The sequence below is a fragment of the Chiroxiphia lanceolata genome, chromosome 1 (assembly GCF_009829145.1).
Source record: "Chiroxiphia lanceolata isolate bChiLan1 chromosome 1, bChiLan1.pri, whole genome shotgun sequence".
NCBI lineage: Eukaryota > Metazoa > Chordata > Aves > Passeriformes > Pipridae > Chiroxiphia > Chiroxiphia lanceolata.
Window position 1 is genome coordinate 114,423,446 of NC_045637.1, and position 15,927 is coordinate 114,439,372.

The 15,927-nt window shown below is 38.3% G+C and overlaps 1 protein-coding gene across 4 annotated transcripts in view; it reads right to left on the reverse strand.

Moving 5' to 3' along the window:
- Nucleotides 1–6,920: 6,920 nt before the first annotated feature.
- RBMS3 (RNA binding motif single stranded interacting protein 3) overlaps nt 6,921–15,927 on the reverse strand; it is a 705,062-nt gene continuing 696,055 nt past the window's right edge. For 3 of the 4 annotated variants that reach the window (XM_032683778.1, XM_032683783.1, XM_032683770.1), the window contains 2 exons: nt 14,679–14,738; nt 6,921–13,028 (listed from right to left, as the gene is read on the reverse strand). Coding sequence is in view for 1 of the 4 variants with exons in the window: in XM_032683761.1 (XP_032539652.1) it covers nt 13,022–13,028 (7 nt within the window). In the remaining 3 variants the exon portion in view is untranslated. The remainder of the gene's footprint in view (nt 13,029–14,678; nt 14,739–15,927) is intronic. The other variant, XM_032683761.1, reaches the window with a different exon arrangement.

Below are 15,927 nucleotides of genomic sequence, written 5' to 3' on the forward strand. Positions count from 1 at the left end.
CGCAGGGACTCCTTCAGCTGGCACCTTTCACACGTTGCTTCTGGCTTCATTCTTAACACACCTCATAGATATTTCCATTGCTTTTTCTGAGCCTTAATTACCGAAAATGTGCCTGGGCAGTATCAGCTGACACTACAACGGTTTCCTCTTTAATATCAATTGAAAAATGAGTTCCGTTTCTTGCTCCAAACATCACTTTCATGTCAGTTATTTCATGAGGCCCAGGAGAGTTTTACTAGAGCAACCAGCTGCTGTGGGTGGAATTGTGCCGTGTTGGACCAAGCTCTGCTAGCACACACTCAGCTGTTACTGGTGTTCTGCATTTTGAGTGCTCAACACCTACAAGAACACCAAGTATTTTGAATAGACGTGTTTGGTGGGAAGTGGAGGCACTGCTGCAGGGAGCTACGGTGCAGATAAAAGCAGTAATGAATTTTTTTGCAAGAAAAGGAGGATCAGAACTTCTTAAGTAAAGCTATGGGAGAGGACTGAGAAGGGATTTTTTATTGCTCATTATAGTGAAAAGATTCCCCTGCTTAAGTCTTTCTGTGACCTCTGCACAGAGACCATTTTTCCTCTCTAGAGACTTGGACTGCCGTACTTTTTATTCTCTATAGACCACATCTCTCTGCTGTGTCTGTTGCACCAAATGGCACCTGCAGCCATTAAAGTGAGGGTGGCAAAAGCCTGAGTTTGCACTGGCATGCAGTGGGGTGGATCAAATGGACAGGCACATTTTATATGTATGCCTTTCTATAAGCAGTTTTTATTACTGAAAGAGTTGTAGAAAGAAAGAAACAGGTTGTCAGCTGTGCAATCTGCTTTTTCATTTGAGTTCTGAGGACGGGTTATATTTTAAAGAAGGTTGAGGATAATGCCACATAGAGTCTCTATGGCATAAAAGTATCCCAGGTGTGTTTATATACATGTATATACATTGATATCCACAGCACGATGCCTTTCCTAAATAGCATTTTATACACAGGCAGAAGCAAGTGGAACTTTGCAAAGGATGGACGGCAGACATCTTTCCTTTGGTCAGTACCTTAGTCTGCAAACAAACTTATCACACAAGTGTGAATCTTCAAGAGTCTAATTCTTTTTTAGTTCTTCTTTTTTAATTTAGGGGGTAAGTTATTTCAGGGTGCCTTTAGCCTCTACAGTAACTCAATTTATGGTTTGGTTTTGCTCTTTTTAAAGTTTTATTATTTTAAATTCAGTTGTCTTTCTTGGAAAAGAAAATTAACAAACTAAAATATGAATGCTATCTAGGAAGTCAAGAGAAACAAGTCTGAAATAGTCTCACTGCATTTCTGCTAAGGTCTATCGGCAGGTGTAGCTGTGCTGATGAAATGTCTGGCTATGTGTGCTGGGAGTGGGGGAAAGCAAGAGGTAGTTGAGGGATGAAAGGGACTGTGGCGATTTTTTTTTTGGTAAATAAATAATTTTGGATCACTGTAGAGATCACTACTGGAAAAAGTAACCCTGCTATAAAATTTTTCATCCCATGTTTCTGAGCCCTTGTTACTGACAAAGTAAAAGCTTGTTTGTGAGGACTACACAGTTTTCTGGGCCAGATGTGGATGTCCTCCAATCTGACATTCAAGTTTCCTTGTTCCCTCACAGCCTGCGTGCACCTCAGCCATCCATCCTGCTTCAGTTCTTTCCCTTTTTGAGCAAAATTAATCAAAATTATTTGCTAATTCATTCATGAGGGTAGATGAATGCTCGCTGTTATCTCCACCTTCCTAAACTGTAGCAACCTCTAAAGGAGAGGCAAAACGGAGCAGAGCCTCAGTAGCCTGCAAAGCCTCTTCTGACTTAGGGAAGGTTCTTTCTTACATCTCTTTGGAAAGTTCATTTAGTTTTTCCCATTTTTGTTCAATTAGCTACAACATTTAATACTTCCACTCAACAGACAACTGCTTCTCTCAGGTAAACAGTCTACATTACCATAATGAGCTTTGATGCTCAAGTTCCTACTTTTTAATGAGAATTCTTTCCAAGACTAATAAAAAATTATATGCTTTGGAAAGAAATAACCAAAGAATTCCCAGCAGAGAATCCAGTGGTTATAGCTTGGCGGTTGTGCCTTGGGTACCTTTTGAAGGTTTATTCTGGGTGCTGTGTAGACAAGTAATGGAAATCACCTCAGAAATTGGCATTGCCTACACTCTGCCTGCCAGACAGGATGTGACATATGGTAGGGACAGATAAATGAGCTTGAAGTGGACTGAGAGGAGAAGGAAATTATAATAAAATAAACTATAATTTAGCTGAAGAGCAGAGGTTTTTGCTTTTGCCATTCCCTGATCCTTGGTCACCACAGCTGGAGGAAGTTTCTGACAGCTTTTTTTTTTTTTTTGGTTGAGAGGAGACACGAAGGACTTGTTCTCAGGACTTCCTGTCAAGAGGAGCTGGCTGCAAGAGCTGAAACATAGTAGAGTAATAAACATATTTCACACAGCCAGGACTTGCAAATGGAAGAACTACTGCTGCAGCCCAGGGAATTCCTTGATGTGGAAGAAAACCTTCTTTGTCCAGGGGCCTCTCATGCCTCTGTGCAGTGGCAGAGTCCTCACTAGAAGTACCAACATTGTTGCCAGTGTGCAGTGAGCATGGGAAGGGTCATGTTCAAAGGGAAAGCAAGGAGAAAATGTCATTTACAGAAAACACTTCCAACGCAACCCCTGTCCCCAGTGCAAAAGACAAAAGAAGGGACAGTTTTATGACTAGCTCACCGCACAAGTCCTTAAACAAAAAAAGGTTCCTATCTAGCTTACATTCAGGTGAGGCACTCTTCTACAAAGACAGTTCAGTTATCTTATGTAGTAGAAACAACCCTGCTGTGAGCATCCTTTCTCAGTCATCTCTATAGACAACATTCATCACTAGTCAGAGCACGCTCAAAGCTTTAGTACCTTTTAAAGGTCAGTCAGGCCCCTGACATAAGTCTTTTTGGACTGAAGGAATACCTCATCCAAGCCATACAGGTCTGCATGGGGTGAATCATACACCTCAAGATGATTTTGGTGACAGCACTTGAACTGACTGAAACTACTGGTAACTATATTTTTCTAATCGGCAGTAGATGTTTCTTTTGGGTATGTTTTCTTCTCGAAAAAAAAAAAGGGTCTTCTCCAAAAACTTGCATCTGCAAACAGCTCTTTACATCCCCAAGACCTCATAGCACAGTCAATAGGCAAATGGATTTTGGAAAGCAGTCCTTGCACTTTGAGCTATAGCCAGCCACTGCTGTGAAAAGTAACCAGTAACACTGAAGCCCGCTGTACACAGCTGCGTCAGAGGGTCTAGCAGAAATCTGAATCACTGAATGGGTTAAGCAGATAATTCTTCCCTCACCTCATAATCCTAGCAGAACATGCCTTTTTTTCTCTGCATGGTACCCAGAGACCAGGGCCACTGTGTTACTGTAACAAATATTATCTGCTTATTTGGAAGCACGCATGGGACATAATACTGAAGAGACACAATTAAGAAACAGGGGAGAAACACTGCAAAACTGAATTTTTTTTTCAGTAGTAACTTTCTGGCCTTCTCAAAGACTCACCTCTACAGCAAGAAAGCCAGGCTCTCAGGGTGCTTGCTAGAAGACAACCATTCACTGCTGGAACTTGCAGCACAAACAGAGAAAGGAAGCATTGGGTCACGTCTTCACTTCTCCTGGTGGCTTACTCAATTCTGTTTGTTGTGCAGTGATGTTAAGGCTCAGGTGAGTGTTTAACCGGCTCTGAACAAAGACACGTGTGTGTCTAGCTGTGCCATTGACCACTTACTGCACCTGAGAATGCACATACACAGTTCTAATTCTGTTGACTGGCTGTGCAGGCCTCCCAGGTAAAAGAAAGAGAGTGTGAGGGAAGTTTTAAAGAACTGATTTCTCTATTGCTTTACTTTCCTCAAACTAAGAACTTCCTCCTTTCTTTTCTTCAGCTAAGGATTGCTGTGTCTTGGTATCAGCTGAGGAGGTCTATCTAACTCCCTGCTTCTGTCTCCTCCTCTGTACTAAAAAGGGATTCAGTGGTGGCAGAGCAACTTTGCATGTCACCAAGATTAACTAGAAAATAACCAAATCATGTGTGGAAAGCTCAGATGATCCTGCGTTCCACTAACAGAGTATTTCATGAGATTGACACTGGGTAGAAGTTGCTCCACCTGAGGAAGAGAGCATCTTAGTCTCTTGCTGTGTGGTGTAGCACAACTGTTAAATGATTTCTGAGTGAAAAACATGGGACTCGATCCCACAGGAATTACGTTCAAGGACCTCACACAATTTTCAGTTGGCTGTGTGTCAATGGTTGAATTCCACACATGACACAGAATACACTGAGTGGTAAAAAATGGTGAAATAAATAATAGGTGTAAATCGCGCTCTCTATCTTTTTCTCACACACTTCTTTTTTTTCAGCAGCATTTCAATGCAGCAGAGCTTAGGGCCTCAGCTAGTCACACTATAAACATAAGCTCATTCAACTTTTAGCAACAGCTACATCAACTAAATCAACTTTCAATTCTTTCATTTAAAGCAGTGCATATATTCAGTATTTAGTCATAATTTATGTCCACTCAAACAAGTTCAGTGATGTACTAGTGCAAAGCATTTGATAAAAGTGAGCATGCCTTTGGCAGAGGTCTATACATAAAAATTTTTAAAAGGAAGGAAGTGGTTTTGTCACAGCATCTTTTCCCCAAAGTAGATTTTTTTCAGGAACATTGTAACATTGGTAAACAAAGCTCTCCAACCATATCTGTGTTTCTCCAAACCAGACAGGCTCTGGGAGGGCTTAAGCGGAGAGATGCGTGTCTCCTGCCTGTCTCCCGATCTACACGACTGCCTTGTGCGCAGCAGCGGGTGGCTGCAGCTTGCCTGTCTGGATATGCTGGACAGCACGCTCCTGTTCAGGCAGGCTTGCTATTTGCCAGGCAAAAATCATCTCCTGTTGTGTGCAGCCTCAGGACAGCTTCTACTAGCCATTAATTATCACTGTGGCTTGTGCTCGGCTAAGTCAAATGAAGACTTTTGCCTAGTGTACAGTATTCTGCTGAAGACCAGATTGGCAAGAATGAGGCAAGGAGCTGAGGCACAGAGAAAGGCTACAGCAAGTTTACCAATAGGCAGGCAGATGCCTAGGTTTGGATCTTGGCTTGCTTGCTACTTTCAGTAACTTCTGCTGCAGTCCTCTCTGCTCCTGACTGTTCGCTTCTGTGTTTGCTGATCATTACTGGCCCACTGAGACCTTGTCTCAATTTGCAGTCTTTGGTCATCTCAAATAATAAAAATAAAATTTATTTAAACCTGGTAATATGGAATCTTCCTCAGTTTACACTACACCAGCTACTGATTTGCTTTTTTTCTCTTCCCCTCTGCCTGAAATCTCAGGGCGTGACAATCGAAGGACATGGCTTTCTCCACGTAAGAGGTCATGGACTTCCATTCCAGATGCAGACTAGTGATAAACACAGCTGTCTCCCTCTGAAAGCAAAATACGTCATACATTACCAAGGCCCATTTGTCCTTGTTATTTTATTTTAATCCCATAGTAAAGACAGGGGCCTTAGTCTTAAATACAATTATATCATTTACCAATTAACTTTTTTTTTTTGTCACTGACAGTGACACCAAGAGGACGAGAATATAAAGCCTTCTTACCTGCACTTCTGTAGAAGATGATGCAAACCCTCCTTAGCCTGGTTCTATACGCACAGAGAAAGCCAACTGATAGACAAAAAAAACTACTACCATTGCAACTGTTATTAATATCATCATTAGTAGAGCTTGAAGTGGAATGATCTTTGAAATGGAGCAATCCTGGCAGTGACAAAGCTGAACCTGACACAAGAACTTCAGATATAAACCAGCTTTGCACCACCCGTGTTGGTGGAACAAAGTGTCCCACTCTCTGCTGATCTTCCCAGGCTCCTCAGCTACTACTCAGAGTGCCAGGCAGGCTGGAGCTTCAGCCTCCTACCTTCCTCCTTTTCTCACCATCCTCAAGGCCAGCAGCAATGGACATTTCAGCATAGGTGCAGCTGAAAAAACCTGTCACCTACTTCCTCATGCCATTCCTCCATCTTCTAAAGACTTTTTTGGTCTTTCCTGATTAAGCTGAATGGGAGTTAGAAGCTCACCAATGCATATTTCACTGGGCAAAGAGAAGGAAAAGGAAAGTGTGCAGGCAACCACACAAAACGTTTAGGGCTGAAGGAGACAGGCACTTCCCTGGTAGGTAAAAAAGGAGCACCCAGTGATTTCCAACCTGTGAATAAAGCTCTTAGCCGGGGAGGAGAGTTACTGGACCCTTTCATCCCACCCTTGCCTTTGCCAGAGAAACAGTTTTCATGGGAAGAAATGCACATGGCAACAAGAGAGCCGCTGAGGGAAGCAGCCATGGGGAATGCGCCAAATAGCTTTCGTGTTCCCTGTGAGATATGGCTGAGGAGGCAATTTACTTTCCAGTTTCCTTTCAAGATGAAGTATGGCTTGCACTACCACTGCTTAGGCTGTACTTATTCCGTAAATAAAGACTTTCTGTCTTCCATGTGGCAAATTTTGTCCTGAAGTCAGTCTTTAAAATAAGCTTCAGAAGCAGAGGCAATGTTCTTTTAGCAGGTGCACTGCTGAGAGCCTGGACAACACATACCCATCAGCATTAAATATTCAGTCTCGGTGTGAGAAAAACTTTCTCCTGCATTTCACCTTGAAGTACATGGGTGGTTGTGCTGCTGACGGGCCAACAGAGCTTACTTGTCTCTCTGATTCTTTCCTTCCATTTGGTGAAGATGCAGAGGCAGCAGACTTTGCCACAAAGCCTTTCTGCTCCCTCTGTTCTCAGCACAGAGCCACAGCCTTGGGAAGCCTCTGCAGAAAGGTGTCACAAGAACACAGAGTCACCCAGCTCTTTTCTTTCTTTATTTTTTTATTGAAAGCTTCATCAAAGAAAACAGAAGTTTAAACCTAACATCCACTGATCTACAGAAAGCCCCAGGAGTGGGAAAATGGCAGCTATTTAGGATTGTGTTACAAATGGAAAACATAAAAAAAAAATCATAGCAGTACAGATCTTTCAAAGACATTCTGAGACATCAGCACACAGATGCCCATATAAATAAGATTCATAATTTAATGTATCGCAGAGGTTCTGTGTTCTACATTTTGGCTACAGTGAGGTCTGTAAGGGCTTTAAAGAACCTCTGCCCCATTTTTGTGATGCATGTTTTCTTGATAGGAAGTTCATCTGCTTTCAAAGCTGCTTTGATTTTTCATACAGTTAGAATCTGTTCATTCTCCTTTAAAAAGCAGAACAACTAAAAATTCCTAAATGAATTCTGTTCACTTCCTGGTTTTACATAAAATTGTTTTGCCTCTAAAAGATAGTAGAATTTTCTTCCACTCTGTAATACAGCATATTTAATAATACTTTAATTACATAAACATCATGTTCTCTTCTCTAGGCTGTATTTTTGGGCTTTTAAAAATATAACTGACTGTAAATTTCACCAAATTCATAAAATTATTATCCAAGAGAAAGACACTTAAAGGCAGAAAAATTAATGTTGGGTAGATACTCTCTTAAGGACAACAGATCCAGATCTTGGAAGGTGCTTACACCTTGCAGGCTTTCGACCTGCAAGGAAAAATGAATTTGTGAACCTGTCAAAGGCTGACATTTTTCACTTCATTATGCATTTTTATTAAGGTAAAGGAACTCAGCTGTCACTGTTGGGGAATTAACAACTGAACCAAACAACTGAAATAAACACAAGAATTTTTTCTTATCATGGAAAGCTGAACCAACACTGGGATTCATTTCTTTTACAGCTTTACTCTCATAATTTTCTGTTCAAGATTAACAAAGAGCATGTTAATAAAGGGGAGAAGAAAGGGTCTCTTCTGCCTGCTTTGAGGCACAAAGGTGAATAAATCTCTGGGGTACATACAGCGCTCTAGCCTATCTGGGGGACAGGAGCAATATAGAAAAAGTTGGTGCTCTTTTTGAGAAGAAAATAACTCTCCTTACACTGCATCTTTGCTGCTTCTGAGATTCTAGAAATCTGCTCCACTGAAGGGGAGAAGTCTGCTGCTCACTCAGCCCTCCTTCTGAGAAAGTGTGTGTGCATGACTGAGTGTATGCGTATTAGAAATGAAAGGAGTCTTTGTTACTAGAGTCAATTGTCATTAAACAGAATAGACTAATGCATCAAACTTCAGCATTTTTGTTGTTTTCTGTTTTGCATTTCCATCACACCGTGACTGTTTTCTTAGTTCATGTGGGCTACCGAGAAAGACCAGGAAAATCCCTTACCCTAGGGCACTTCGTTTATATCCAGACCAATTTCATGTTAAATAAAGTTTTGAAAGGAAATGTTGACCATGCGTGTATCAAACGCTACTATCTTCAACTACCACATTTGGTCTCATCACTAAAAATGGATTGATTCATTACTTTAAGCACATTATCACTCTTTAGCATGACTCTGCTATAGGTGGAGTTAAGCAAGTCTGCCTAAACCTGTTTTGCTCATGTCAACCTCAGCATTAAAATGAAGTGGCATGAGGAGCACCATCAAGCTTAAAATCATGAAGCGTGGCAATTTGTTAAACACTTAGTATCAGTCCCATCCTTCAGTACCATAAACAACATAATATAGATCCAAATACTATGACATATTAAAAATAAACTTTATTACAATGCAGGCTTCCTCAAATTTGCTGAGTTTTGGTACACATACATACATAAATAATACCCTTCATTTGATTTTTACTTGTGTAAAAATCCATTCGAATGCTACAGCCCAATTGCCCACTGAAAGTTTAAGCCCTCACTTCTCTAATGACCAGCCTTTATCTTCCACATTTGGGCATGCATCCATAGCAGAAGATGATACAATGTGATGCGGTTGTTCTCAAATATGCCTCATTCTGCATTACAGTGGATTTCTTGACCAACACAACCAAGGCAGTCTCTTGGTAAACAGAACTATACAGGTTAGCACAGGCTAAGGACATTTCAAGAGTCTGTTTCACTGGAAGGCAATAAGAGGACATTCACAATTTGAGGCCTGACTGTCACAGGTGAAAAGTGCTTACAAAACCAGCAGTAGAGCCAGATAGGAAGAAGAGTCCCTCTGCAATCTCAGTGGGAACAATAAGATTTTTCAGTGCCCTCATCTACACTTGGGTCAGCACCTGCGAGTATAATATTCTCTTCAGTTCCAATGTCTTTTTTTTTTTCTCAATGTTCAATGACAAGCCCAGGTATTCAGAAATTTCTAGCCATAATTCATAATTTTCTGACACCCCTTCTGTGTTTAACTTATAAGGTAAAAACAAAATTACCAAACCCAAACATCCAGATTTGATTATTTACAAGAATTGAGGTGTGATGGAAAGTACATATGCAGTTCAGCTTATGGATTGATGTTACTTCTAGACCTCTGGGCCAGGCACCATTGCTTTAGACATCTAGAGTTGTTTCCGCAATCTTTCAGGAACTCTCCTGATATTTAAAGCTAAGTTGGCAAGACAGACATAGATAGTGACTTTACAAACTCAGGTCTTAAAAAAAAAAAGAAAAAAAGAAAAACAGAACCTTTACCAGATAATAACAATAAACCTTGAAAAAAATCATATTAGCCAGAACATAAAGAAAACCAGTTCTAGATTTCAGAGGCCACCAAATATTCCTCTCCTATGACAACATCCATGCAGCAAGCATGTTGCTATTTCACTGTTCACTTTTATCTCATTTTTAACTTATAGAAATAAGTTACCACCTTCTGAGCATTTTGTATGTTCTAAATAAGCTTTTTTCTTACCTTATGATCTATGACTGTTTATACTCAAGGCTCACAGTGTTTATAATTCATAGACTTTCAGACCAGTTCACTGTTTTTTTTGGGATCAGTAACAAGATGAATTGCATTTAAGGGATCCATTTTCTTTCCTCTTCTTCTTCCTCTGCTTCTTTGCTCGTTTCTTTTGATTTCAAACACTATTGAACATTATAGCATGGAAAAAAAGGGGAACAATTCTAATACAGAATGCACTTGAAACACTTTAAAAGTGACAGGCACTATGATATCATGTTGCCTGTCTGGCTTAATAAAAAACACTGAGATTGTTTAACTTCACTGAAAAAAATAAGAAAAATGTTTCTGAATGTATAAATAAAGCAGCAGAGTTCTGAATAGAAACAAGAAGGTACCTCAGCATATTCATCAGCCACATGGTAGCTACCTTGTAGCCTCATTGTTGATAGTAAATGAGACTTTTTTTGTGTCACATTAGAACTAACACAGAAATAAACGTGTTTATTTCATATATAACTGACTTGTGCCGGGGATTATCTCCACTTGTACAAATAACTCAGAGAGAGACAGAAAGAGAGTACGTGTAGAAAGGAAGAAAATAAGGCTAGATCGATTTTTTTCCCTCCTATGCCCTCCAAAGAAAGAAGGAACCTTTATCCAAGGACAAAATTCAAGTGCCTCTCTCAAAAAGCAACAAGTAATGAGACAGTATATGAAACAGAAAGAGAGGGTATTTTTTTTTCTGAATTGAAAACATGTTGTGGATGATGTTGTTGTTTTACTTTGGCATCATCTGGTTTTCAGAAGTGCTGAATATCAACTACTACTCTGGAGAAAGCAGTTTTACCACTTCTGAAAATCAGGCCCTCTTCCTATGCTGAACTCCCATTTCTCTCTTTTCTATGTTGCATATCTAGCAGCATTTATTTGGGAAACCCCCTCCCCCCTCCCACTATGTTAAAAAATACGATCTTGTTTTATCAATTTAAAAAAATAATTGTGTTCTTTTCCCCAAAAAATTCAGGTTAGGGAAACACAGACCTCTTTTTAGGATTGGGCAGCTGAATCAGATTGATCCAATACATATGTTTTAATTTCATTACTTTTAATGGATACCCTGTGTCTAATCCACCACAAGAAATGTGATGAACCCTCCCCTCTCTTCTGGATGGAGGAAAGTTTAAAAATGTTTGGTTTAATTTTGACACATAGATATGTGTGCATGTATGTATACACTGAAATGCTGCTTCTCTTCTGCCTCCTTAAGGAAAAAAATCATCTTTTGACTTGCTTCTCACCTTTTCCATTTGTTTGTTTGAAAAACTAAGGACCATAATCAAGATTACTCTACGGAAAATAACAGTCATTCGTAAAACAGGTTTTGGTGGATTAAATTTAGTGTCTTTTTTTTGTTTTATGGCCTAATCATACTAATTAGTGATTGTCAGCCAACATATTAAGACAACAGAAATCACAGCAGAGAAGAATAATTTTTAACTTCTTGCCTGCATGACAATACTACGTCGTTTTCAAAATGTCTGCTTGTATGGGAGAGCTAAAATGAGAAGAAAGATCAAGTTTGCTTTCTCCTGCATCTACCTGGCAACTCAAATGCAACACTGAAAAATAAATGCAGAATTAAGGTGGCTATGCATGCTGGACGATGACAAAGACTGAGGTGAAGAAATGAATCTGCGGTATGTCGGAATTCAGAAGGAAGACTGTTGTTTCAGTAGAAATACCAAAGATCAGGCAATTAAAGATAAAAACTCATCAAAATTAAAGCCTGCCTGGACAGATTAGTTGGTAACCCAATCCCCTTGCTTTGGGATAGTCTCCAAAGCACATCATCAAAAAGCTTCTAATACCAACTACTCTGAAATTTCCACTATAAACATATGCAGTATGTAAAACACCAGTGGAAGATAGTTTAAACAAACGAGAAAGTAAGAACTGGTCCGGCCATGTAGGTCAAATAAAGATAAAAAAAGAAAAAAACCTCTATCTTCTGGACTGCGTTAGGGTGTCACTTCATCTTTGGTATAAAATAGGCCATCCATAGGCTGCATTTGTTCACAACTAGGAAAGACTACAGAAATTGTCAACAATTTCTTCTATCTATTGCTTTTTTTGCACTTTTTTTTGACCATAAGCTCCTATCTACTTAAGTTTTTTTTAATGCTCTTAAGCTAGGTTTTTGCAATGTGACAAGCAAAGCAGACTAAAAACTTCTTAAAGCTCATAAAAAAGACTGCAGATAAAAAGCACTAATGCTTTTGCTAGCGATCACGCTTTGTAAATAAAAAAATCTGCATTCTGCAAGAAAAAAACCCTGCATTCTCTATAATGCAGCAAGTTTTTTTCTCAATTCAATAACTTTACTGTAAAATGCTTTAGCCTTCTAGAATTTTTTTTTCTGTCAACAATTAAGACAAAGTTCATAAAAGTCCCAGCATTTTTCCAATCCTTTCAGTTGCCACAGTTCCTTTATCATCAACTTTTCTTCAAAAGAAGAAAATCATTTTCTTTTAAACTGTACAGTTTATTTTTTGTTCACCCCAAAAACTCAGTCTATTAAACTTCTGCACCAGCACCGGTGTGAGCAGTTTCAATTCATTCTCGGGTTTTCTAACAAGACGTTGACAGCTTGCCTTGAGAGCCTTTGACGTCCTTAAAATTAAGGCAATTAAGATTCAAGATAAACCTTACCTAAACATTTCTTTAAAAAAACCCAAAAAACAAAAAACCAAAAAACACTCTAGATTTAAAACAAGAAGAAAAAGAAAACGAGAGAAAAAGAGTAGCTTAATTTTTGAGGAAGACAATTGGTTTTCATCGCAACTTGCTCCCTCTTGACATCATCAGTTTTTCTGTTTTAAAAAAAAAAATCTAGCTACACCTCCAGGTAAATTCTGAATTCAAATGTTCGTCCAGATGAAATGTCAACCCAGCATTTTTCCTCTGGGTTTTTTCCTTTAGTTGAAAAAAAAAAATATAGCAAAAATAAAATTGTCAGACTACATGACAGAACCATTTGCACAGCACATAAAAACACTGTTTTGTTTTCATTGGGAAAGGTAGAAAAAAAAAGCATTCATTTGACGCCTGTGCAAACTGGAAGCCAACTTCTTGTTCAGTGAAGTTTCTCCATTCAAGGCAAAGATTTCAGACCGACATTCTTCAGTCCTGTTTATTGTCTGTAAAAACAATTGAATTAAAGTGGTCATTAAGTCAAAATAACTTTGAAATAGGTTTCTCTCCTTTTTTTCCACCCAATTCACTTTAAAAGCAATCCAAGCTAAACTAACTTCGCAGCTGTTTAAATATGATACCACCAATAAGCTGAAAATAGTCAGGCAAAAATAGGGAATTCCTGCTTTGGGGACATTAACACATTCTAAGCAGATGAATTTACTTTTGTTAATGCTATGCTTAATAGGCAGACTAACTACACTAAAATGAAATGAATACATGTAAATCTTTCAAAAGTAATTCAATAAGAGGGTGAATATTTTCATAATAATTAGTGCTGCTATTTATTTTGGATACTAATAATGAAATGAAGGATAAAATTACAATAAAAGGATACATCCAATTTGCTAGAAAGAACACATTTTCTGATGGCAGGAACAATTAGACCATGGAGCAGTCTGCTTAATGAGCCAGTTATGGCTAACTTAGTAGAAACATTCAAGATAATATGAATTAGAAAAATATATTTTTTGATCATATAGTGTTAAATCTTTCTAAATTTAGCACAGGGAATAAGCAAAACTATCAACTTTTTTCTTACAGAAGATAACTCTCATTTTCTGTTTTTGAGGTTTCATGTCATTTAAAGATATGTCACATCAAACTTATCTTAACAAGACTGTGAGATCTTTGGGGAGATGTAGAACCTATGTATAAATGCTGTTCCATGTCTAGGGCTATCAGTAAGGATCAGCTGTTGTTTTTCCTACAGTCCTCAAAACTTACATGGAAAAAATCCTCTTCTGACCAAAGCTCAGCAAAAGAAAATCCAGTATCTTTCCTTTTGCATCCATTAACACATTTGCCCCTGTAGTTTAAAATTAGTTTTTAAATTATGAGTTAAATTGTGAAGAATGTTGATGATCTAACATTTTCCACAGAACTTTTTGTCTGGGATGGCAAACCTAAAACTACAATTTTAAGTTTTAAATTTACCAAAGGATTTTTTCCTTACGTGATGCCTGAAAAATAATACTTTGAATGTTAACAACAGATTTATGTGGAATGCAACAATTAACTATTTTCTTCAGGTTTTCTATGCATAATTTCCAGTAGGAGTATTCAAATTGGATGCTCACCTTCTGAGGTTTTTCTGCCGCTCTGGGTAGAGTGGCTGGTGTCACCAAAGAGTCACAGCACATGCTCTCTAATCTAACCTGGCATTGATTTTGCCCACAAAAGGCTCCAGAAAAACATAATTCTTTCCATATTTAAAATCAGAGTAGGTCATCCAGCAGACTTTTGCTTGGAGGTAAGAGTGTATACTTTTCTTGGGCAAGGATATCCATTGATCTCCATTTCGCTGGTTTCACATTTTTATGTGCAAAATTAAATATTTACAAGGAAAAAAAAAGGAGTAAGGTCTAAAAAAATTAAGGTGATTTCCTCATAAAGTAGATTCCTCTGCTCAGAAATCAAGGCCTGTTCTACCTACACAATAGTTAGCCAGGTTTTTGACATGAAGTTACCATTTCTGAACATCTTTGGGTGGGATCCTCAAGTACAGAACTCAGCATATTAAATAAAAGAACATGTATGTTGATTAAAAAAGTGGAACTTAAATTTTAAGTTTCGTGGTTTAAGTTTCTACTTACAAAGAGAGTACAGAGTCCTTATACCACCCAGTTCATTCTTAGTACATTGTCTCTCCTTCGCTGTCTGCAATTTCATGATTGTTGCAAAGAAAATAAATATAAGGAAATATGCTGTTATAACTTTTCTCCTGACTGATCAGCTCCTATGAAATAATTTTATATTGTGCGCCTTTTCCTTTGCCTTTATCTAACAAAATCATTGTCCAGTCACGTTAATTACTTTCTCTTATCTTGCTTTGATAAGTGCTGTTGTACATTGGGCATGATGTTTGTTATTAATAAATGTGCCCTTCAAAAAGCTAAGTGACAAAATTATATTTTAATTATAAAACAACTTCACTTGGTTTTATATTAGAGGTTACTGAAATATTTTGTCAGAAGTTATCTTGTGTATATTGTGTTTATTTTGCTTGTTTCTACAGCTTCCCACACTGCATTTATGCCTGCAACTGGCATACATAAATAGAGGGCCCATTTCATAAAAAAAATACTGAAATAAGTATAATAAAAAAAATCTGTAGTGGAGCTGACTGTGTGATTAAAAAAGGAAGACATTTCCCTGAATATAAATGCAAGTGCCATTAGAAGTATATCCATCATTGCAAAAAGGCTGTAGATGACAAGGAAAGATGAGGGATCTCATTCTCAGGAAATTCACCACACTGGCAAGAAACACAGCACCCATTTCAATAAAGAATTGCAATGCAGTTTCCTCTTATGTGGAAAAATGCCAGAATCTGCTGCTTACAGCCACAACTAAGTCCTTCTGCTTTAAGGCTTAAGCAAAAGGGAACAGAGACACAGGAATGGCCAGATCCAAACGCTATGGAGCATAGTCATCAAAGCAAGCCAAAAGGATGATACAAACATATATTTCTCTCTTTGCCCATTGTATTCTATAAGTATTTTGCAATCATTTATTTACAGGTGCTAGAAAGACTGTTGGCTAGAAAGATACACATGGGCAGCGTGTGTCTCCAATTAGGTACATCAACAAAAAGCTTGTGATTGATTGCTTTTGTAATATGTACATACAGACAGATATGGGCATGACAAAAGAACTAGCAGTCTTCTGTTTTATGGTGGTCAAAAAGGGAGTGTGTGTGATCTGAAACCATTTGCTACTCATATGGTAGACAAATAAATGTATCTTGCACTTCCAGAGCTCAAAAATGAAGTAAAGTAACTGACAGACTGGTATAATTCTAATCTTTCCTATACAGCTCATATCTGATGCCTCTATAAGTAC